At 42.6% G+C, this 26,056-nt stretch overlaps 1 protein-coding gene across 3 annotated transcripts in view; it reads left to right on the forward strand.

The window, feature by feature from the left end:
* The window catches only part of FRAS1 (Fraser extracellular matrix complex subunit 1), a 460,024-nt gene that overhangs the window by 298,357 nt on the left and 135,611 nt on the right, over nucleotides 1–26,056 (forward strand). For all 3 annotated transcript variants that reach the window (XM_083177073.1, XM_083177084.1, XM_083177093.1), the window contains 3 exons: nucleotides 1,166–1,306; nucleotides 3,809–3,952; nucleotides 24,251–24,403. In XM_083177073.1, the coding sequence (XP_083033199.1) occupies nucleotides 1,166–1,306; nucleotides 3,809–3,952; nucleotides 24,251–24,403 (438 nt within the window). The remainder of the gene's footprint in view (nucleotides 1–1,165; nucleotides 1,307–3,808; nucleotides 3,953–24,250; nucleotides 24,404–26,056) is intronic.

The following is a 26,056-nucleotide window of genomic DNA, read 5'->3' on the forward strand; positions in this document are numbered from 1 at the left end:
ATATATATATAAATATATATATATATATATATATATATATATATATATATATATAAAAGGAAATAAAGCGACACTCAGAAGCTCTTGAATCTGTGTAGTCTGATTCAGCAGATTGATTAAAGATAGTCCAGCTTGATCAAACCCAATACTTCAATGCTTTGAGGCAGTAATGCTAACAATTACATAGACTGAGCTGCCCGATTATATGCATTATTACAGAGTTTCCCAAACTGGGGCCTCACGGCATCCTAGCAGTCCAGGTTTTAAGGATATTCATGTTTGTGCACAGATGGTAGAATAAATCTCACTGAGGTACTTATTAATTCACCTGTGCTTAAGCATGGATATCCTTGAAACCAGGATGATGAGGACTGAGGAACCACTGTATTATTGTACCAGTCTTGAACCACACCTTAAACCCTTACCAATACCCCCAAGAGCATCTTTGTCCTGATTTAAAGGGGCTATGCACATACACAACGAAAAAAATAACATAAACCATATTGTAGAGTATTGTGTATTTATGGTATACAGTCTGTGTCAAATAAACATTACAGCAGATTGATTAAAGATAGTCCAGCTTGATCAAACCCAATACTTCAATGCTTTGAGGCAGTAATGCTAACAATTACATAGACTGAGCTGCCCGATTATATGCATTATTACAGAGTTTCCCAAACTGGGGCCTCACGGCATCCTAGCAGTCCAGGTTTTAAGGATATTCATGTTTGTGCACAGATGGTAGAATAAATCTCACTGAGGTACTTATTAATTCACCTGTGCTTAAGCATGGATATCCTTGAAACCAGGATGATGAGGACTGAGGAACCACTGTATTATTGTACCAGTCTTGAACCACACCTTAAACCCTTACCAATACCCCCAAGAGCATCTTTGTCCTGATTTAAAGGGGCTATGCACATACACAACGAAAAAAATAACATAAACCATATTGTAGAGTATTGTGTATTTATGGTATACAGTCTGTGTCAAATAAACATTACATTTCTATTTTCTAGAGTATAATTATATTTACTTATGAGCTCTACAACCCTGAGTAGTCTTAACAGTTTGTGTTGCAAATAATGTTATTACAATGCTTAGTTTAACTATGTTTGAGAAAGACCAGCAATCCATTTATTTGTTCTAATATTCTTCCTTGCAGAATGCCACTCCTCATGTAGAAGCTGTAATGGAAGGAACCATGCAAACTGCACTAGCTGCTCTGTGCCCGAAGTGCTTCACTATGGGGCATGTTTGCAGAGCTGTCCTGAAGGCTTCTACAGCAAGGATGTAACCTGTCATGGTGAGTATATCTTTACTCATAAATGGAATTTAAAAATGGTATTTCGAAAAAAAAACAAGTACAGTAATAAATCCTTCTGCACAAGGACAATATAAATGAATGCATCTGGAGTGTAGGCCATTCTGTTTAAAGGTCAGATTCTCTTTATTTATGGCTGTTTTTCACATGGTGACTTCGCTTCCAGTAACCAGGACTGACGGAAAATGTTCTTTTGATTTACAAATGTACCCTCATACATCTAACGACAATACGTCATTCAAAGTGAGATACCTGACAAAAATAAGCCACGTCAAGGAGTGTCACATTTATTTTGCTTATACATGAACCTCAATGACAAAGCTACAACTGCAAAACCACATCATGATGAGACTGCACTCACAGATTCATTTGTTATGTGACACATACGGGTGTCTGTGTGCAACTAAAGGCTGGATTCATTTAGGGTTGAAAACTTACTGAGCAAGAAGATAGCCTCAGACTTGCCTGGGGCTATTCAATGACTACCTCTTTTTCTCACACTGTAAAATTTTGGCTGAAGCGTGTTATTCCATAGGTTCCGGGATAAGTACCCAGAGCTTGTGGCCAACGAGTTGGCATTTCCCATGATAAGTGCTCGTACTGTGGGTTTCTGTCCCAGCCTCTCTCTGGCTTGAACAGAAATCCACGTTAAGTGCAGCCTACAAGCTGTAATTGAATAGCCCTGGCCAATGCATTAGCCTGCATTTAAATAATGTGGCTAATTGAACCTTGCCTTATGTCTGAATATGTGTATGATGCACAACTGAACTTGGCATGAGCAAAAGCCTTTGCCCATTACTTTGTAGTACTTTGAATACAGATTCAGACTCAGCCTCACACAGACATACGAATGTTGCATTATGAAATTAATCAGTGCAGGTTCTTGAAACAGTTTTGTTACAACACATAGCGGTTAAAATGCACATTCAGGCAAAAAAAAGGCATTTGTCGCAAGCAGTAGTGTATGAGAACATATCTGTGCTAGCAGTTTAGATTCCCACCAATTAACTCAAGCACAACCATGTGAGATGGATGTTGGTTAGTGTAGCTCGTGTACTTAGGGTATGTTTCTGAGTTTCATGTAAGGTCAAAAGTCAACACATCTAGCAAATTGGGCAGCAATTTCCTAGGGGTGTTGTTGGTGCATGTAGCCTGACCTATATGCTAATATGCTTGTTTCTGACCGATCACTGGCACCCAGCATGGGGCAGGTGTAAGTACCATTACTAATGACAGTGAAATGGGGTAGCACGGATGGTGTAATGGTTAACATTACTGCCTCACAGCGCTGAGGTCATGGGTTCGATTCGCACCATGGCCCTATCTGTGCAGAGTTGGTATATTCTCCCCGTGCTTGCGTTGGTTTCCTCCAGACTTGTGCACCAGTCTATATTTTGGCACATCCCTGAGACTGTCCATATTGTGTGTGTTTGAGGCCAGTATAATTTAGTAATTAAGTTTTATTTAAATAGCGCACTTTCTCCAACAGGACTCAAGGCGCTTTACAGACATCAAGACAATGCACATAATACATAGGATTTCGGTAGTACAGCAATAGATAAGTCACACAGACATAAAAGAAAGCCTTGAGAGCACAGTAAACATAATGAATGATTGGTGCAGGCATTTTGGATAACAACTTCCACAAGTTGTGTATTCCACCCTAAAAAGGTACCAGGTGAGGCAGACATCTTAGGTGCACTGTGTAGGATTACCCTGGGTGGAATAGGTTACCCCTAGAAGAAATGACACAAAATGGGGTGATTGCAGTGAAGAGTAGGGTCCCAATGAGACAGTCGGGTCCATGTATTTTTCATCCCATCCACAAGTATGCCAGATGTGACAGCCATGTTGGGCTCACTACGAAGGTTACACTGTGGGAGGTGAGCCATATAAGGACCCAATGCAGATATGAGAAAGTGGATGCTTGTGTAGTAGTATGATATACGGTGTATGGAAACATCCACTTGAAGCACATCCTGCCCGCAGAGAAACCATCCAAGGCAACCAGCTATGGTACACTGCGTAGGTCACTGCTGGCAGGGTGTGCAATCAGTGGATGCACGCATTACAGGAATAACAGACTGAGGTAGAAATATACTGTTGGAGGGTATAGGGGGAACAAATGATAAAAACACCTTTGCAGGGGACCACAAAATCATTTTTTTTTTTTACAGTTTGACCCATGAAATGGAATCACTACTATGATATAAAAACACAGTTTAGCAAAATTACTTAATATAATATCAGTAAAAACAGTCTGCAATAGTATTCGGAATAGGGTTACCTGTTAAGTAGATGGAGAGAGGAGAATTCAATTCATAATCGATAGCCAATGAAGTTACAGTTAATAAAACGCCAGTATAATGCTGTGTCTAAAGCACATAAGATGTCTAGTATATGATATATAGGCATATGTAAAATGTATATGATAAAAATGTACTCAATATGTCAGTATAATGTTCACCTGTTCTCCTGTTGCAGCATGCCACCCATCCTGCAAGGAGTGCAGTGGGCCTTCTGACACTAACTGTCTGACATGCCACCCACACGCCAATCTTATTGGTGGAAGCTGCAAAACATCATGCGCTGATGGAAAGTACCTCAACTTAGTAGGATATTGTGTTGGTAAGTTTTAACTTATTTAGTAATATTTCTAGTCTTGTTTCGAACCAGCGCATAGAGTACTTAAGTGGAGTGGGTGCTGAGAGAGGTTAGTGAGATCTGCATGGAATGAGTGAGGGGATTGGTACCTGCAGGAGGTGAAATAAGTGAGAGAGAGATACATTTCCATACCCCAATTTCTAAATTCCAGCTTCGAGCACTGGCTATCAGTGAGATTTTAAGGGTTGTCAAGACTGGTGTCAGAAATACTGTCACTGCTAAGGGGATGTCTAGTATGTGCCATAGTCTGGTAAAATTATATGTCTTGATAATTACTAACTAAGGGGTAGATGTATGAAGCAGTGATAAGGGATGAGAAGTGATAACGTGCCTGGTACTTTATCACCGGCCAATCAGATCCTAACACTCCCTTTTTAAACCCAGCCTGTAACTTAACAGTCAGGAGCTGATTGGCTGGTGATAAATTACCAGGCACTTTATCACTTATCACTGCTTCATACATCTACCCCTCAGTGATTAGGTATTTTTTATTTAATATTTTACCTTTTGTCTACATTTTGACTGCTCATAAAATGCAAATATTTGTGAACTTTAAAAAAAAAGATTTTTATATTGTGTAAATATACATATAAACATATTAGACCCTTTTTGATAAGCGCCATGTACCTCCAACTGGTTTTGTCAATGAAATAATTGTGTTTCACAACCAAGCAGGGGGTTATTGATTGATTTGTTTATTTTCAATGCAGTATCCAGGATAAGTTGTGATAAATGAGGAACAGCCTATGTAACATTTACACAAATCCACACCTGGGAAGAGGTTTTAAAATCACTGTACCTTGCCAGAGATTTTGAGTCCAATTCACCATATTACTGATCCAGCTGTTTGGAGGGGAAAAAACAACTGCCAGGGATCTGCAGTGGTTATTAAAACCCTAAATTAAATGCGGTGTAGCCCCAAATACATGCTTTATAGGGAAAACGGCCATTATTGATGTTAAAAATATACACGACCCCTTGCAGTGAGCACTAGTCCCAAACATTAAGTTTGGACCCTTGCACCAAGGGATCAAGACCTAATGTTACTTTGCCTTGATATTTCTCTTTGTACCCCAGGTCTGTCGATACCAGGGTAAATAAAGAACATCACCCATTATTATTATAATCCCTTTGAGTGCCAATGTTGCTGTGAGAGATCCTCAAGATATCTGCTAAAAATGCCAGCGCCGCTCACAGCTAGTGTTCCTTTTTTGGGTGCAATATTTAAATAAACTTCAATTAATTGACTGGGATGTATTTGTATTTATTTATACTAAAAGAACAGATTCTATGAGTGATGATGGCCTTTTTAACGGATAACGGATATTTTGAGGATCTCTTACAGCAATGTTGGCACTCAAACGGTTAATAACAGTGCCACATACATCTTATTATTAATTAGTACCACTGTAGATTGTATTATTAATAAGGGGTGTCTGCAGCCCATAGGTAAAAAGCTCCACTGCTTCCACAAGATGCTAACCATTACATTCCAACAAGAAGCAGAGTGCAGAACCTACCCAAATATTATTAGAAACTACACCTAACCAATGAACCCTAATGAGTCATTATGACATCCTGAAATGGCATCACACAACATCCACAGTTGTGTTCTTGTTCGTTGTTGAGTCTTAGATATAGGTGGCTCCCAATGGTCATCATCAGCCTTTGTAAAACTTGTACAGCTACATTACTTCGCCTCTTACCTTAAATATGTTTAGTTGTAGTATATTCCCTAAATGTTGTTGAGTATTTTGGTTTTAAAAGTTTTTTATTAATTTCTCATAAATTGAAGACAAATAAACATTCGTATAAATGTATATGTAGACGTAACATAGGGTGGTACATATCTGTCATAAGACAATCAGGGTTCGGATCCAATGTTCTTTGAGTTGAACATGACATATTACAATATCTTTAAACTACAGAATTCTGGCAATATATTTCTAATGAAAATCCAGATAAATTTAAGGTGAAATACCCACTTTCACCATTATTATTAACTTCCGAACCAGAAATTTCGTTCATATGATATAAAAATGAACCACATAACATTTTGGAGATAAGAAAGAGAATGTGTAGGAAATAAAGAAACAAGGTAATAACGATAGATCATTTCAGACACGCGACAAATAGATGGTGGGGGGAGGGGTGGGAGGGGTTAGGAGGGATTATGCGACTTCATAATCGAACGAAGATGAGGTTGAGTTCCACAGGCGGCTGTCTCTTAGGGCAGTATTCAATGACAAAGTTCTCCGTGCATGGAGAGCGTTTTATTTCGCTCTCCATGCACTCTCCGTGTTCCGGAGGGCTCTCTGCCACTCCTGCTCCCTCTATTCAATGTGGTTAAGACTCGCCGCCACTCGCGGCGAGTCTTAACCCCTGCAGCGGACGAGCGTCCGCGGCAGGGAGCTTTCAGGGAGCCGGGGGACGGAAGCAGCCAGAGAGATTATAGTTTCCCTGGCTGCTCCAGAGGAATGTGGAGATGAGGGGGGCTCTCCGAGACCCAGGCAGCACAGGCTGCCCCCCCTTTTAGCCAGCGGGGGACCCAGTATTCACTGCACCCGATCGTGCATATTAACGATTGGGTGCAGTGAATATATGAATATGTAATGAGTGGATCGAGCGCTCCGGCCTCCTGCTGGCTGCACTGTGTAAAAAAAAAAAAAAAAAAATTTTTTTAAATTAAATATATATTTATGTGCTTTTAAAAGCACATGAATAAAAATAACATGCCCCTTCACAGAAAAAAAAACCTGATTTTTTTACACCAAAATTAAAAAAAAAAACCTTTTAGTTTAAAAGTTCACATTCCAGCTCTCCATCAAAAGATGGAGAATTGCTACACGGAGAGAGACGGAGAAAATCACTTAGAAAGACGGAGAATATTTCACATTGAATAGGGTTGCTCGCTTTTGGAGAGCAAAATGCTCCCTCCAAGGCGAACAAAGCACAAATTCTCCATAAAACACGGAGAACTTTTCTCATTGAATACTGCCCTTAGTGTGGAGACTGTAATTCGTCTATGCATGTCAACACCTGTGTTCTTTGGGTTAAATCTAGAGATTCGATAAACGGTCTCCATTTATTAAGGAAAGCATCTGTGTTTTCATACAAGTTGAGCATCAGTGAGCGTTTGTCAAATAGAAGAATCTGAATCAATTTGCTCTTAAGTTCACTTTTAATGTTGGGGTAGTGGGCGATATCCAATGTGTAAGGATGATTTTTTTTGCTACTGTCAGGATTATGATAATAAAAGGTATATATTTTGAAGCTGGCGGAGATATATTCCAGTTTTGAAAATTAAGACAGAGGCAAGCGAGTTTGTCGGGTATTAGTTGAATATTCAAGAGCGAGTTTATATAGTGGAGGGTTTTTCGCCAAAACCTCAGTATTTTCGTACAGGCCCATATGCAGTGCAGAAATTTTGCATTGCTCATTCTGCATTTACAGCATTCACCCGTGGCTTCAGAGGCCATGTATTTGCTTTGAGCGGGGGCTATATAAAGGCGGTGGATGGTTTTGAAGTGTACCTCTTGTAGGTAGGATGACTGCAAAATTTGCATAGCTTTCGGATATGTCTTGAACAGTAATACTGGTGAGGTCACTTCAGGTATGTCATTACCCCATGAAAGGCACAGTGATTCCAGTGAGCTTTCTGGGAGTTTGGCAAGCAGCACGTCATATATAAAAGATGTTTTGAATCTGGTATGGTGTAATTTCATGAAAGTCTGTTCTAGTGGATCAGGGTGTATAGGTGATAGGATGTAAGTGGATATTGAATTCACGTAATGGCGTGTTTGTAAATACATATAAAATTGGTTTTTTTGCTAATCATATTTATCTAGTAGTGTCTGGAATGTGAAAAGGGTTCCCCCTGGATCAAAAAGTTTGGTGGCAAGGTCTAGACCTTTACGCTGCCACTCTTTGTACTGAGAGTTGGTCAGGGAGGGTGGGAAGTTGGGGTTCCCCCATATTGGGATAAAAGGAGAGACATGAGGGTCTCTTTGGAGTTTACGGTTGATTAGGGACCATGCATTATACGTGCCTCTGAAAAGAATGTGATTTTGGATATGTTGTGGTATTTTTGATATCGGTGAGTGTAGTAAAGCGCTGGGGGAGAAGGGGTGAAAGATGTTTTCTTCTAAACTAGGGTCTGTATATGTAGTGTTGTTATACATCCAGTCTGCGATGTATCGAAAATGGATCGAACAGGAGTAAAATAGAAAGTTAGGGATTCTGAGACCGCCTTGTGGTTTAGCACGCATTAGCTTGTTAAGGGACATTCTGGGTTTTTTTCCAGCCCACAAAAATTTAGACATTAGTTTTTCAAGAAGACGTAAGTAGGAGTTTGGGATAATGCATGGGATCATTTGTAGTTTGTAAAATATTTTAGGGAAAACAATGCTTTTAAGGGTTGCTGCTCTGCCCAGTAGTGAGATCGGGAGTTTCGTCCATACTTCTAGTTGTGAGGAAATTTTATTAATTAGTGGTGTGAAATTTGCTTTATACATGGAGTTTGGGTTTTTGGTTATAGTTATACCTAGATATTTGATGCTGTCGGGTTGAGTTTTAAATTGTGCAATGGTGGGGTGAGTGGCTAATTCCGGGGTAAAGGGTGTGAGGGGCAGGATTTCAGTTTTATCTACATTTATTTTGTACCCTGATATAGGGCCGAAGGAATTTATTAAGGTTAATAAAGCTGGGATGGATGATAGTGGGTCCGAGATGAATAATAGTAGATCATCAGCGAATAGTGCTAATTTTAGTTCCTCGTGTCGGACATTTATACCTTTGTACTCACGGGAGGATCTTAAGGCTATGGTGAGGGGTTCCATAGCTATTGCAAAGAGAAGCGGAGACAGGGGGCAGCCCTGCCTCGTGCCTCTCTGAATTTCAAATGGGGGGGATAAGAAGCCGTTACACGCTATTTGGGATGTGGGGTTGGTATATAGGGTTTGAAGAAAGGAGATAAAATGGTGTGGAATACCAAATTTTGACATGGTGTGGTAGAGGTGTGGCCATTTCACCATATCAAATGCTTTTTCAGCATCAACAGTCAGTATTAGTTTGGGGGTGTTATCTGAGTTCTGGAATAGGGATTGTTGCGTAACTGCTAGTACTTTCCTCACATTTCTAACGGAGTGGCGCCCAGAAATGAAGCCGGTCTGATCCCGATGGATAATATGAGGGAGGATGGGGTTTAGCCTGTCTGCCAGTATCTTAGTTAACAAATTGTAATCACAGTTTAGTAACGAGATCGGGCGATAAGATCCCGGGAGGGTTAGGTCTCTCCCTGGTTTGGGAATTAGTTTAATGATCGCAGAGTTGAAATATTGAGGAATTTGTCTATTGACTAATATAGAGTTAAAAACTGATGTGAGGATGGGAGCTACTTTATCCGGATGCATTTTGTAAAAGTCGCCCGAGAACCCATCTGGGCCTGGCGCTTTGGCTGTTTTCAAGGCTTTTATTGCCCCGAGTACTTCAGATTCTGTAATGTGATTTGTTAGGCTTTGTGCTAGTTCATCTGATAGTTGTGGGAAGTGTAATTCTTCCCACAAGTCTGGGTCCTGTGAATGGGAGGTATTACTGTGAACTGTGTTAGGGGCGTTGGAGGGGGTGAAGGATTGGAGTATATGTCCTTGTAGAAGTCAGACATAACTTGTGTTATCTGCGCATTGGAGGTTGTGAGTTCTCCATTTGGGTTTTTTAGGTGGTGACTATCATAGGGGGACGTGTGGAATTTAAAATAGTGGAAAGCAATTTTCCTGTTCTATTACCTAGTTTATGGTATTTGTAATTGGCAATGAACTGACTCTTATCTGTCATGGTTTGTAAAATGTCCTCTACTGATGATTTTGCCTGCAAGTATTTGGATTTGTGTGTATGTGTCGGGGTTTTAAGATATGTGGCATATGAATCTTCTAGTGCCTTCTGGGCTGTTTTGTATGATTGGGTCAAACGTTTTTTCTGTTCCTTTTCATATCTCATGATTGAGCCCCGCAGGACAGACTTAGCTGTCATCCAATAAAGGGTGGGGTTGGATGCTAGACAGTCTCTATGTGTAGAATGAAATTCCTCCCAAGTTTTTGTTATCTGTTCCCGGAATGGGAGAGATTTAGTGAGGTGGGCGGGGAACTTCCAGGTTCTATGAGGGGAGAATTCTTTGGAGGTTTGTAAGGACACATGTAGTAGAGCATGGTCTGACAAGATGATGGGGTGTATTTTCGCTACAGTGATTTGGGGTACTAGATTAGTAGAGACAAGTATATAGTCTATACGTGAAAAGGTGTGATGTGCTGCCGACAAACATGAATACTCCCTATGGGTTGGGTGAAGTTCTCTCCATACATCTGTGAGCTGCAAACTTTTTGCTAAAAAAGGTATATTTATTCTAGGGGAGTTTCTGATTTTGCTGTGTATATTAGAGCGATCTAGGGTTGGGTGGGCGGTGAGGTTGAAATCCCCACACAAAATTAGGGGGGAGGCTATGTGAGGAGTGAGCAGCCTAATGATTTTTTTTAAAAGGATTTTTGAGTTTATGTGTTAGGTGCATATATTGAGCTTATGACGTGCGGCTTGCCATTAATTTTGGCTTCTACTATAAGGAATCTGCCTTCGGTGTCAGCCTGTACCGACGTGACCTCAATCGGAAGGGATCTAGAGACCAGTATTACAATGCCTCTTGATTTAGAATTATATGGGGCTGAGGCTAAAACCCTCCACCTCAACATTTGAAGTTTCAAGATTTATGGTGGCATTAAATGTGTTTCTTGAAGACATGCAATGTCTAGTGCCTGCTTTTGCAAGTATACTAATACCTTACGGCGTTTGGCCGGTGAGTGGAGACCCCCCACATTGAGGGAGCCGATTTTGATCTCAGTCATGGGTGTCTGGGTGAGCAGGGGTGAGAGACATCAGCCTGACGTGGAACCTTCTCTTTGTTTTGTAACCTCTGGAATCCTGTAGAAACATTGGGGGGAGACATGGAGGGGAAGACAAATATGCACGAGACAGGGGGGAAAAGAAACATAAAATACAGAGTAGTGCGATCCACGCACTTAGGAAGCAGTCCAGAACATGGACATTCCGCTGAAAACAGTAAAGTTTAGTTAACAAGTTAGTGAACCCGACAACAAGGTTCACGGTATCAATGCTAATACGAAGCATGGGGGAAATTACTCTAGGCATATTCACATTTTTTTCTCTCTGCCCCACGTCCTAATAGGGTAGAAGGACACAGGCTCCACACACTAAGAAATATAGTGACCAATGGTCTAATTTTGGGCGATGGGTATGGGAGAGGAGGGGGGGGGGGAAGAGGTGAGGAGAAGGGGGTATAGGGGAGAGTGATGAGGGTAGGATTAGATGGGGGATGACTTAAGACATTAAAGCAGTAACTGTCGAAAGTATATCTACTGTTGGAGCTCTTCTGAGTTAGGAGGAGCAGAAAAAACAGAAATTCTTCATGTCCCACTCATATCATTTATCAGTAATATCTACGGTCAATGTGGAAAGTTTGTCTCGGAGGAATGCCTTGGCATCTTCCGGGTCAGAGAAGTCATAATGAGTGTCTTCTACGAAGATCCTCAGACGGGCGGGGTACATTAGCGCGAACTTAACTTTCAGTTCCACCAATTGGGTACAGATGGGTGAGAATGCCTTCCTCTGTTTGGACAATTCCACAGAGAAGTCTTGGAATAAACATAGTCTCTTCCCTTCCCACATTAGGGCCTGGACTTTGCGGGAGGCCCTCCAGAAGGCGACTTTATGTAGATAATTTAAACAGCGAAACAGGACAGGCCGTGGTCTGGGGTCGTTGTGCTTGGGTATGTAGCCTAATCGATGGACCCTCTCCACTACTAGATCCTTACATTCAGCTGAGATGCCTAATAGCTCTGGTAGTTTTTTGGTGACGAAGTCCTCTAAAGCGGGACCTTTGACTTCTTCCGGGAGGCCAACCACTCTAATATTGTTCCTCCGTGATCGGTTCTCCATCTCGTCAACCTTATTCCACAGCTGGAAATTGTCTTTTTGTAGTCTGATGATATCTTTTTGCATAATGTGCATATCATGTGAGATAGCTCCCAGCCTATTTTCATTTGTGGATACTCTGGTGGTAAGTTGCTGGAGTTGCTGGGATATTTCTTGGACAGCATTGGATAGGAGGGGGGCCATAGTGGATTTTATGGCATCAACAATGTCTCTGTAAGTGACTGGGGAGTCAAGGTCTCTGCGACTTTGCGGTAGGTCAGAGTCACCTGCTGTTGTTGCTGACTTCTTGGAAGCAGGGGAGAGAGGGGTGATATGTTCCTCTCCTTCTGGTGTCATGGTGTGTTCAGCCCTGCGTTTTTCGTTTCTGGTTGGGGTATGCGGGTTCTGCTTCCCCGCAGGGAGGGACTGATCCATCTATAGCAGGTGCGGCTGAATGGGCCCCAGTGGGAATGGGGGGGGGGGTGTCTTGTCTCTTAGGATGCGTTGGTGGGAATTATTCTGATTCTAGATCAGAGGTATATCTGGGGGGGGGGTAAGGGAGAGGGGGGGAGAAGGAGATCCTTCTCACTTTTGCTGAGAGTAGGTGAGCTTCAATAGGAGAGGGTATGTGCTGCTGTGGCGCGTTATCTCTTATCTCCAGGGTGGGAATAGAGTTGCAGCTTTGCCTATATCAGGGGTGTTATTCAATGTCCACTTGTGCTGTGTGGTTGCCTCAGAGTTGTGGAGGAGGCACCCTCAGATTTCACAATACCTTTGCGGGTCCCCCGTCCTCTCTGTGGGTGCCGGTCCAAGATGGCGCCAGAGCGCGTGGGCGACGCCGCTCCAGAGAAATGCGGCTCCCGTGGGGTGCAGCTGGGTCAGTCCTGGCAGTGCAGCGGTTAGCTCGGGAGGTATGTGGGCTCTGCGCTCCCCTGTATCCGCGCTGTTAGGTGCCAGAGAGTTCGTCCTGCACCTTGGTGTAATGGCGCCGGGCAGCGGGTGACGTCACTGGTCTCCTTGCGTCTCGTGCCTTTCTGGGAGAGGAGGTAGCGGGTCTCCGGGAGGTTCATTGTTTTCTGGGCGACGTCGGGCAGGGAGGCAACGGTGATCGGGGGCAGTAGAGTGTCCCCTAAGTGCTCGGTGGACGGGATCTACCCGGAGCTGTGATGTCAGGCAGCTTCTCCCATGCAGTCGGAAGCGGAAGTCTCCTGTTGTTGAGTATTTTGTTGTGTTGTTTTCTAATCCAAAATTACAGTTCACTTAACTGGTTTACATTGAAGCATTAGTTACTTAACCACTTTGGTGTTATGCCCTGAAATTTTTTGGGCTGAGCTGTGCTGTTTATTTAAAATTTATGGGCATGACATTACCAAGTGTGTGTGCTAGTGGTGCCTCCAGCACCAGTGCCCCCCTCCCCCCCCTCGCCACTTACTTACTCCCTCCCCACCCATCATTCCACTCTGCAATAGTGCACCGGGTTGAGCCGGGTTCCCACCAACGGTCCCTGCTGCCGATCTTCCCCATTGCCACTTGGGGAAGTTCCAGGATACTCAGGAGAGCTCGGACATTCATGTGTTTGTTCGCCCGACATATGAAGTCTTGAGCACTCGAGCACTGCCGAGAGCCGTCTCCCACCACCCAGCAGCCCTGAGCTGCCGCAAACAGCCAAAGACGGAAGCAGCAGCCTCAGGGGAGCAGGTGCTGCTGCAGAAGGCAGTGGCTGCACCAGTGCCCCGTCTGTGGTGAGTATTTCTGGGGCAGGACAAACTTACCATTGTAGGTTTGTCCTGCCTCAGGAAAACCCACCACTCAAGGGTGGTTTTCCTGATAATATATAAATTATAATTGCTCATTATCAGTACTGGTTTTCTGGAAAAATAGCTCCAGGAACTCTAGGTTTGGGGGTGGGTCGATGGAATAATAAAAAATGTATAAATAAAATAAAAAATGTAACCCAGTTCCTGATGAGGTCATATTTAATTAAAGGTTCAGGAACTGAGTTCCTGCTGGTTCCTGCTGAAAAGTAGCACTGCTCATTATAAATAGAGAAGTTTAAAATTGAAAACAGGAACAACAGGAAACCTGCATGGCTAATGCATATTATGCAGATATAGCATATGCAAAGTAGATCTTTTTATGTTTAATAGAAAAATAATGCCTTCCATTATTTCCACTAATGACTTAAAATACACACCATGGCCATATATTTTTCTCTCATAAATTAGGTGTTCGAAGCACATGAGAAACTAATAAATATATTTGGTACTTATGTAGTAACTGGGCTGCCGATTTTGAAATCGGGTCCATCGCATCGCATCGCACCCGACCATATCGCATGCGATGCGATGCGATGCGATGCGATGGACCCGATTTTTCCATAGGATTCAATGTTAAAATGGACTCTGTCCATTTTAACATAGAATTCAATGGGAAAAGGGGTCCTTTTCATACCCCTACTATCCAAGTGGGCATGGAGTTGGATATAAACCTGTGGCGAGCGTAGCGAGCCACCGAGCCCGAAGCGTGGCGAGCGTAGCGAGCCCCGCGAGGGGACACAGAATACCGTCCCCTCGCGGGGCTCGCTTCGCTCGCCACGCTTCGGGCTCGGTGGCTCGCTACGCTCGCCACAGGTTTATATCCAACTCCATGCCCACTTGGATAGTAGGGGTATGAAAAGGACCCCTTTTTCCCATTGAATTCCATGTTAAAATGGACTCAGTCCATTTTAACATTGAATCCTATGGAAAAATCGGGTCATCGCATTGCATCGCATCGCATGGTCGTATGCGATGCGATGCGATATCGCATCGCATCGCATCTGATTGTATGCCTTAACTTAAGGCATACAATCAAAAAATCGGCAGCCCAGATACTACATAAGTACCATATATTTTTTGTCATTAAGTTTACAGTCTCTAATGATTACAGACCATTTATATGTATTTACTTGTTATAACACTTTATTGGACATTACTGTATTTTTTTATTTCTGCTTGTAATATATCTATGTATTGTGAATTATATGTAAACTACTTAAAAGCCCGTCCAAATGACAGCTCCCTCTATCCATATCGAGCAAGTTTGAAACAGATAATTTTGCGTTCACTTTCTGTTAAGGAGCCGAATGGCAACGTTCAAGTTCACTGAGGAAGGCTAATTTACAATGAAGGTGGCTAGCAAGTAATTGGTATATAATTCCATACATTCAAAAGGTTGGCAATGCCTCAGGCTATTGTCTGAGGCATCAAATACAGTTATCCTTATATTTTTGGACACTGACATAATTTTTGTTATTTCAGCTATTTACCAAAACAGTTTAAGTTACAGTTACGCAATAAATATGGATATAACTTGCAGACTATCAACTTTCATTTCAGGGTATGCGCATGCAAATTAATATGTATGCTCCTCTTTTTAAAGGGACCAAAAGTAATTGGACAATTGACTCAGGGCAGGTCTGTGCTATTTCTTTATCAATTAAGCAGGCAAGCTGTTTCTGTGAACCCCCAGCATGTGGACAAAGGCACTTTCAAAGTGAAGCAGGCCATCCTTACGGACAGCTAGTTGGCTGGTTGGAAAAATTATTTCCCCATTGCACCTCTCCAGTCAGAAAGCCAAAAATGCCAGAGGTGCATAGTTCTGCAATCGATCACATGCTTGTGTTCCCTTTGTGAGCTCGTATAGAGCAATTTGATGCAATTTGATGCAAGTTATAATAAGAAAACTGTTTTTTTTATTTATTTATCACCAGTTATTTATATAGCGCACACATATTCTGCAGCACTTTACAGAAAATAATTGAACATTCACATCAGTCCCTGCCCCAGTGGAGCTTACAATCTATACTCTCTACCACATGTACACGCACACACAGATATTATATTTTTATTGGGAGCTAATTAACCTACCAGTATATATTTGGATTGTGAGATGAAACTGGAGTACCCGGAGGAAACCCACGCAAGCTCAGTGTAGTGCTCAGTCTGTGTTGGCCCTATGGCTCAGGGCTGTGTAGCCATTGCTATACATCATGGTGCAAGGTTCTCTTTGTATTAAGCTGGCAGAGTGCCTGGAGGCTGGGGGTACATGCTGCTTTCACACACCTTTCTGTTGTCATCCCATTATATGATGTCATAACATCATGTGCGCTGTGGATGTGGGGCAACTTTAGCCAGCCCAGGGTGCAGAAGTGCCCTGACACAGAATTACCAATCCTTTTAGCATTTGCTTTCCCTAGACAAGATTTACTAATCCTCATCATCTATATATATGTCTAGTGTCCGTGAGTCTCTGAAACACTGCCATCTTCTGGCAGAGAGTGAAACTACATCTCTGTCTCACACATGCACAAACACAGAAGGTAGCAGACTAGCTTTCTAAGCTTTTGTGGGCTTAGTAGTAATAAATATGTATAGTATACCAGCAGAACATTCTGAAAGAATGTAGGCTGTACAGAATTTCTAGTGTGATATGCAGTATTTTTAGTGAATAGTGCCTCCCGAACTCTCTTCTACTCTTATTTCCATCCATATCAGGAAACACAATTTATCAGCACAGGCAACAGCTCTGCATCCACTGATTTCCAGACATACATTTCAGAATGAAGTGTCAAATGTAATCCTAATTTGTAATCCTGTCCCTGAAGAGGGATTCATTTTTCTAAGATAGCTGTGATGTTTGTCTTATTTTATGGACGCCCAAGGACTGCTTCCTCCCTTTTCAAAACAAGCAAAGAAAAAAAAAAGCATTCTGGGACCTCTGTCATTACGTTTCCAACAGGAAAAAGACAGGGGGCATGACTTACAACAATCCTATTATTCTAGGGAGGAGCCTAATTTGCATATATAACACATTTATTTATGGCTTATTGTTTTGTGAATAGAAGCAATCTACAGATTTAGACATTCAATTTATCTTTAAAGGAGAGTTATGTGTCCAATTTAAATTCCTTAATGTACGTTATGTGAGTTATTGCTGACGAATGGGGAGTGGGGTGATTGTTTTGGGAATGGATAAAGTTATACGATGTACGTGAATTAAACTGTTTAAGAGACTTAAATTATATTTCAAGCTCCAAGGCAAAGCAATTTCTACTGTTGAAACAGATTTTGTTTTTTTTTGCCTTTAGAACACCTCTCACTTTGTTACTACTAGTAAATGCTTCATGTTATTCAAACTAATTAACTGAATTTGTGCATGCCAAAATTTGTATATTATTTCATTAATTTAATGTACTTCCCTGCAGTACTATAATACATAGTGCCAGTTTGTGCAATCTGCTAATATAGTGTAGACTTAAATTTCAGCATATTGAACTGGGGTTTGTGCAGACACGTTTCTGCGCTCATTATACCTCCAGTTATAACCACTATTACTGCCATATAACCCTAGAAGAAAATGTAAATGTGTGGTTTACTTTCCACCGTAGATCTACAGAGAGATAACTATTAAAGCTGACGACAATAATCGTCTTCTTATAGATGTATAGATAAGATTTTAATAACCTGCTCAGATATGTTTTCCAAAGCTGTAATTTCAACATGTCTCCGAGAGAATATGAAGACAGATTATGGCAGGTTAACCAGTGGCTGAGTGCCCGCCACAGTATATAATATAATAAAACGTCCTTTAGAAAACAAATGTTTTCAATAGATAATATTCAAATACAGAATTTAGCCAATCATATTTATAAATAGATTTTGTCATATTTTATGTACCTGCTCAAGGCATAATTTTTTCTTCATATGTTACGATTATTCATTTAAATTGCTGTCATAATAATTGCTTGGCTGGGACATGATGAAATGTGCCTATAGACCCAATTACACTGGATCTAAGCTCCTGTAGTCAAGTAATCCTCCTAAATACATGTCTTTATCAGGCTGTAGTGTATGTAACTAAGATTCTCTTTTTGTTTTTTTTTATATTGTTTCACAAGCTCATATTCTTTAGTTTCATGTCCCTTTAAACCTTGGGAACATAGTATTTACTAGGCGCACTTCTATTGTGCCAGTACACGTTCCGCATCATTGCAGGTAACCTTTTGGGCGCAAAAGTGAAAGTGTTTGGCAACAGGATTTTCTTGTTTGTGTTTTTTTTTTATGTTTTTTATGTTAGAAACATAAGTGACTTGCTTACATCCGGATCAGTGCCCATCTGCAGCCACTTGTCCGTCAAGGTCTTTAAAAAAATGACATATTTGACAGACTTTTGATTTGTTTGTTTTTTCCAGAAATAATATTGGGGAAAAAGGTACCATTTTGTAACATGTGTATATCACTTTTCTGTTTTTACAATTTGAAGAATATTCTCAAATTGTGTTTGTTGAGATCTGGAGTTGAAATATCCAGTACTGCTTCTTAAGGATACAAAAATAATACAAGTTGCCACTTTCATAATTTGTTACAATTGCCTACTAGGGCAGGAGTTCTCAAACGTTTTCTAATCACGGCACCCTAGATTATCAGAATTTTTATCATAGCAGCTCTAGGCTAAAAGTTTTGTTTAATGAAGTAATATAGAAATAAATAAATAAATAAATAAATGAGGTAAATTGTGTTTATATTGTGTTTATATATAATCCTTAAGCAGCCCATATGCGGTCCGTTTAACGGATCCGTTTGGGACTTAAACAGCACACATCGGATCGGATCGCATCCCTTGTGCATGCAGTGTGCATGCACTGCGATCTGATACGATGTGTACCTAGTACAAAAAGTATGTGCTGCACATGCTTTTTGTACCGTACTATGTGTTGCGCGGGAGCGCGCATCGCATAGTACAGAACGGATGCCGGCGAACGGCTCCGTGTCTGGGCAGCTTTAGGGTGAGTTATGTGATGAGGAACAGGATTCTGTGTGTCCACATATTTTATGATTGGAAGCCACCAGCACTGGTTTTGCCTATTACACTGACCATAAATAATTTGAATTGGTCCTGGACAACCAACCCAGGGCACCCCTGCAAATGCTCTGTGACACCCAAGGGTGCCACAGTACACAGTTTAAGAACCACTGTACTAGGGTATATTGTTTGTATCATTTGTAACTCTGTGGACCAGACTAAGCATCAAAAGTGATAAAATGGAGAGTGATAAACAACCAACCAATCAGCTCCTGCCTGACATTTTTCAAACACACATACAGATAGTGGTAGATGCTCAAATTAGTTAAGTAAAACTTTTCAGGTGCATGCAAGGGAGGGGTTAATACTTAGTAAGTGACAAGACATTGGTTCCCTGGCACACTTATTAGTTTTAGCAACCAATCTTGAACACTACATGATAATAGAATTCAGAGATATTGGTTACATATACCAGCGCAGGTGTATGCTATGCCCCCAAGCCGCGTCAAGGCTTCTCTGTATATTGGGGGTCCCTAGCGCTATATCTAGGTGCAGGGTGTGGCACCCCAAAAAACTATCATAAGCTAGGAGTCTCAGCCTGGCATGCCAGTGAGATACTAGGTGTTAATAATTAGTGATAGGAAGCCGAAGCTATACATAAAGAGAGAGATAAATGAAATGTAATTAAAATAAGAGATAGATAGTGTTAGTGAGGGAAAAGTGTTAATAGAATGTAAGGGCATGCCGCACTAAAGCCACCCAGCCCAACCAGTCCACACCACTGTTACCCTAAATTGGGTCTACAATTAGTCAGCAAGGAGTCACATGATAATGGCTCCTTACTTGGTATATCTGAACTAAGAGCTACCTACCTTGGAGCAACCCCAGACTACTCCATGTGGCATATCAGGACCTGCATCTCCGCCTAATACAAGCTCCTCTCTGCCTCTCACAACATACATACAGATAGTGGTAGATGCTCAAATTAGTTCAGTAAAACTTTTCAGGTGCATGCAAGGGAGGGGTTAATACTTCAAACACAGTCTGTGACATGGCAGGCAGGAGCTGATTGGTTGGTTGTTTATTAATCTCCATTTTATCACTTTTGAAGTTTAGTGCATCCGGCCCTGTCTCCCATCACTCGAGGGAAAATTTCATGCCAGAGATCCTTAGCTGCTGTCACTTGTTGTGTCACTGAAAACACAATGTTGTGTCACTGAAAACATAACCGAGAAAATGTTTGTCTATTTAAACCCTGAACTGTAGAACAGTAGGCAACATTGTTATATAAATAAGATACCATACTAAATAGAGTGCTACTTTATTTGAGCAATTTGAGCAGGGGAACTATTTATGTTACTGAACAGCTGTAGCACAAGTAGTATCTATTCTGAGGAAGATGAATAGAGTTGTCTCAGGCAACAGGAATCAGGAGGCAACTAATATTAGTAAATCAATTTTTAAAATGACTGTGCTCCTGACTTTGACCCACAGCACATCCGTATTTCTACATGCATAGCTATAGTAGGTGCAGGGTGCACCATTGCAATGGGGTCCAGAAGTTCTCTAGTAAATTCCTGGATTAAATTCCTAAGTAACTGAGGGGTAGATTTATTAAGGTCGTGAAGTAATAAATTGTCTGTTTTTTATCACCGGCCAATCAGCTCCTACCTGTCATTTTTCAAACCAAGCCTGTAACTTCACAGGTAGGAGCTGATTGGCCGGTGATAAAAACCAGACACTTTATCCCTTCACCGAGCTTAATAAATCTGCCCCTGAGTCTGGACTGTTGCCACACCTGAAAACAGGAAGTTGTCAGGGTTTCTTTATGTGGAGGTCACTGTCTCTGCCTATCAGTAATGCTCCACACTGATCTGATCCATCTCCTGCACTCCCATTTCATCCCCATAGGCATAACTGAACTAATCAATGAGTCGAGAACAATACAAAAGTAGCCTTCTTGATTTCAGCCTTTGTGAAGTGAGCTGGGATGGTTATTAAGCTCACAGGGCTTAAATTAAAATGATATTCACACAAAGTATAATTTACTTACTCCTTCTTCTGCAATTTTCTCAGCTCTGACGACCCTGCAGGCCTGGGTCTGTTGTGTACGATTCCATAACTGCTAATATGGATTTACTTAAATCATTCCCATAATAAGTAAAAAAATAATAACTATGCCACTACTATGGGGCATAAGTACTGGGACAGTGGAGCTTACATATATTCCCTAACACATGTACACACACACACACACAGACCTTGTAGGGTTCATTTTTGTTGGAAGGAGAGGAGAGGAACCCGGAGTACCTGGAGTAAACCCACGCAAGCACAGGGAGAATATACAAACACCACACAGTTAGGGCCATGGAGGGTATCGAACCCATGACCTCAGCGTCCGTGATGTACATACTATGAGGCATAACTTTAACTAGGACACTGCTGGGGGGGGGGGGGGGGCATGACTAAGTAGGAAACTACTTCGGGGCATAACATTAATTAGTGCACTACCGTGTGGCATAACATTTACTGGGTCATTACTATGTGGCATAACATTAACTTGGGCACTACAATGGGGCATAACATTAACTGGGGCACTACTTTGGTGCAAAACATTAACTTTGACACTACTATTGGGAACAAAATGAACAACAGATGCAGAGCGAGGTATCTCCTACAAGCTTTGGGGCCCATACAAAATATTGCTTTGGGGCTGATAATGTTCTGGCAATGACTCCTTTGTCAATGATTCACATTTTATGGTAAATGCCCACTCTTAATTCTTGGAACTAACCCCAGCAAATGAACTGTGCAGACTACTGTATGTGGTTTTTGAACATTTATTTAATCCAAAATACTGATCTGTGCATCCTGCTGCACAACTGTTAGAGGTGTTTAGCTAAACACTTAAATGTTGTAACCATTTCATAAACAGTGAACGTGGATAATGATACAGCCCTTTCCTGGTTCACATCTTACCTATCTGATCACTCTTTCAGTGTTCACTTCTCTGACTCTACCTCCTCTTCACTACCTCTGTCAGTCGGAGTTCTGCAAGGCTCAGTCTTAGGTTTCTCTGCTTTTCTCAATCTATACCTCATCTCTTGGCAAACTCATCAGCGCTTTCGGAATTCAATATGTGGATGATACTCAAATCTATCTTTCAACCCCAGAGTTGTCACCATTAGTTTTGGGCCAAGTCTCTGAATGCCCCTCTGCCATCTCATCTTGGATGTCTTCTCGCCACCTCAAACTCAATATTTCCAAAACGGAATTACTTATATTCCCATAACTGTTGACAACAATCTACCCTACCCCACAAGCTTGTTGCCTAGAGGTCATCCTCGACTCCTGCATTGATTATTGCAATTGTCTCCGAACTGGTCTTCCCAAGAACAGACTCTCGCCACTGCAATCGATTCTAAATGATCTTCCTAGCAAGACGCTCATCGCCTGCTGATCCGTTCTGCCAGTCCCTCCATTGGTTACCTGTGTTTTATCGTATTCAATATAAAACCCTTCTGCTAGCATATAAAGCTATTAACCATACTGCATCAGCTTATATCTCTTTACTTATCACAAAATATATCCCATCTTGACCACTCCGCTCTGCACAAGCAGTGGTGTAGCTAGGTGCGACGGCGCCCGGAGCAAGGGCATGTTTCGTGCCCCCCCCCCCAATTCGTAGTAGGTGAGGCTCCTGTGCAGTGAAAAGTGGGCACGGACCAACATTATACCACACACCGTAATGCCCATTGCACATTAGTGAACTTTGTAATTCCAATTACACATAAGCCCACACATGATGCCCATGACATACTATATAACACTCCGCAATGCCCACGACATACTATATAACACTCCGCAATGCCCATGACATACTATATAACACTCCGCAATGCCCATGACATACCATATAACACTCCGCAATGCCCATGACATACTATATAACACACGATAATGCCCATTACACATTTGACACATAAGTGCCACTTACCTACATGCTCAATGCCAGGGGCTTCATGCTCGATGCCAAAGGGCTTCATGCTCGATGCCAAGGGGCTTCATGCTCGATGCCAAGGGGGACTGAATTTGCTCGTTGCCAAGGGGGACAGAACTGTGCAGCGGCCTGCTCCCGGCCGCTATTTTCAATTCAATGCACCGCCGGTGGTGTGCAGCAGGGAGGGAGGGTGGGAGCTGTGGCGTGCAGCAGGGAGGGAGGGTGGGAGCGGTGGTATGCAGCAGGGTAGGTGGGTGCAGTAGCACGCCACATGCAGGTGGGAGCAGTGGCGTGCAGCAGGGAGGGAGGGTGGGAGCGGTGGTATGCAGCAGGGTAGGTGGGTGCAGTAGTGTGCAGCAGGGTGGGTGGGTGCAGCAGGGTGGGTGTGGGAGGGTAAGTGCAGTAGGGTGGGTGCAGTAGTGTGCAGCAGGGTGGGTTGCAGTAATGTGCAGCAGGGTGGATTTGCACTAGTGTGCAGCAGGGGGGGGTGCAGCAGGGTGGGAGTACACCTGACCTTACTCACCCCCCGCCTGTGCTGCGTGATCCACCTCCCACTGCCTGTGCTGCGTGATCCTCCTCCCCCCGCTGTGCTGCATCCTGTGGCTGTGCCCCCACTTCCCCGGGAGAGAGACGTGCTGCTGCTATGTAAAATTCATTCATAACTCCCGCTGGACCGCTAGCCAATGGGCGCTTGCGGTCCAGCAGCCAATCAACTGGTAGGTGCTGGACCGCGAGCGCCTATTGGCTAGCGGTCCAGCGGGAGCTATGAATGAATTTTACATAGCAGCACAGCCACGGACATCTCTCCCGCACACACAGCGGGCAGGGGAGCGGGCGAGCGAGCTGACGGTGACGGCACAGCTCCGGCGCCATGCTATGTTCCTGCGCCCGGAGCGTGTGCTCCGCCGGCTCCGGGCTCGCTACGCCTCTGTGCACAAGATCTGCGTCTCTCTTCTGCACCCATCACCAGCTCCCATTCACTATTACAGGACTTTCATCGGGCTGCTCCCATCCTATGGAATGCCCTTCCACACACAATAATACTCTCCACTAGCCTCCAAACTTTGAAGCGTTCCTTGAAAACTCACCTCTTCAGGCAATCCTATCATATTTAAGTTCCATATGCATAACCCTCTGAGGCACTTATGTATTATTTAGCTTCCCTTCTGGACTTGTAACTTGGTCGGACTGTTATGCTGTTACTGGTACCTGTCCTTGTGTTTCCCTCCTATATCCCTATAGATTGTAAGCTTGCAGCAGGGCCCTCTTACCTCCAAGTCTGTCTGTTGTTACCCAGTTTGTTTTATCACTGTCTACTATTGTAAAGCGCAACAGAATCTGCTGCGCTATATAACAAACTGTAAATAAATAAATAAATAATGCTTGAATTGAATTGAATATGACAATATTAAAATTTGTTTTTTGTTTATTTTGTTTTCAAGATTGTCATCCGCAGTGTCAGTATTGTGTAGCAAACTTGCTGGACACAGGCAGCGTGTGTTTGAAATGTCAGTACTCCAGATATTACTTTCTTGGAGATCATTGCCTCCCCGAATGTCCTGCTGGATTTTATGTAGAGGGGAAAACCTGTACAGGTAGGAAACCCATTCCGTATGGTGCACTGTAGATTGTATTGATATTATTGCCCTAACATGATAAGGGATACGGTCATATTGTCTACAGCAATTAGGTCGACACCACTAGGTCGACATGGGTCTAGGTCGCCCTGGGTTAAAGGTCGACATGGGCCTAAGTCAACATGGGTTTAGGTCGACATGTCATTATGTCGACACACACATTTGGTCAACATGGGCAAGGTCGACAGTCAAAAGGTCGCCATGGAGTTTTTCACTGTTTTTTGAGCCGACGTGCCGACAGGCGGTATTTCATGCCCTACCATCCACTAGGGCATGGTGGGAGAATAAAATAGTGTGCCCGAAGCATTGTGAGCGCAGCAAGCAATGCGAGGGGATGCAGTGCTCTTTAACATGTGTCCAAGTCGACAGTTTCGACATTCGGGTAAAAAAACTGTGAAAAACCCCATGTTGACCTTTTGACTGTCGACCTAATGCTTGTGTCGAGCTAATGCTTGTGTTGACCTAATGATCCTGTCGACGTAACCCATGTCGACCTTGTCCCATGTTGACCTTGTCCCATGTCGACCTAGACACATGTCGATCTTCTTGCATGTCGACCTAGTGGTGTCGACCTAATGCTTGTCAACCTAGTTTCTGTAGACAATGTGATCCATGCCCCATGATAATTGCACAGTCTCACTTGATTCAGATTCCTTGTTGTACTTTTATTGATCAAAGAGTATAAAAGAGAAAGAGTGTCCTTTAACTAGGGTTGCCTACTTTTAGAGAAGCCCAGAGAGGAGACGGTCAACAGCATTTTGGGGGTGGGGCCTGATGAAGACATAATCAAGCCTCACGGGGCAGGGCTAAATGACACAGTTTGCATCTTTAGCCCTGCCCTCCCCCCCCCCCCGAATAAGCCAATGGTCATGCAGCATGGCCATTGGATTGAAGACGATGGAGCCATGTTTATTGTATATGGAATTGTAGTTGCACGTTTTGACACACCATTGAAATGGCCTCAACTCCCCAGTTATGTCCCGGACTGTTATTCCCTGATGTTATTCGCTATAAGCATAAATCCTAACTGTGACAGCTGACGCAACACCATTGGCAAATGCGCAAAGTGACTCAGGGCCTGTATCACATTTGTATGCATACCCAGTGGCTTACGTACAAATCTGATGGTTAGTGGTCTGCACATGTGCAGAACGGGCCTTGTAATATTGCTCTCATTACCCCCTTAACTCAGGCATTGGCATTTGGGGGCAGATCAGGAGCATCTGCTGTTCTTCAATAAAGGGTATGTTGCTTCTGTATTGTAGGTGTGCTGCTGCATCATCAGACCTATGGCCAGACTAAGAATATGCTTAGTGTTCAGGTGCAGCACTCTGATCTTGCAGATGCATGCAGGAGAAGATTCCTATAGGTACCTCCTGCTGCATTTACTGGTGTAAGATTGCTGCTTCCCTACATCTGTGCAATTCCATACAAATCGGAATCACTTACAGTTTTGAGTGCTACCATTCTGTGGATTATTTATATGTAGTTGTTATGTTGTTATGCATTCATTTATTAATTATAATATTGAGAGGCAAGATCAGGAATAAAGTATGAGGTCCCTGACTTTATTTTAAGAAGCTGTTTTGTCTTCCTGGGTCTGGGATATTT

The sequence above is a fragment of the Crinia signifera genome, chromosome 1 (genome assembly GCF_055691185.1).
Source record: "Crinia signifera chromosome 1, ASM5569118v1, whole genome shotgun sequence".
Lineage (NCBI taxonomy): Eukaryota > Metazoa > Chordata > Amphibia > Anura > Myobatrachidae > Crinia > Crinia signifera.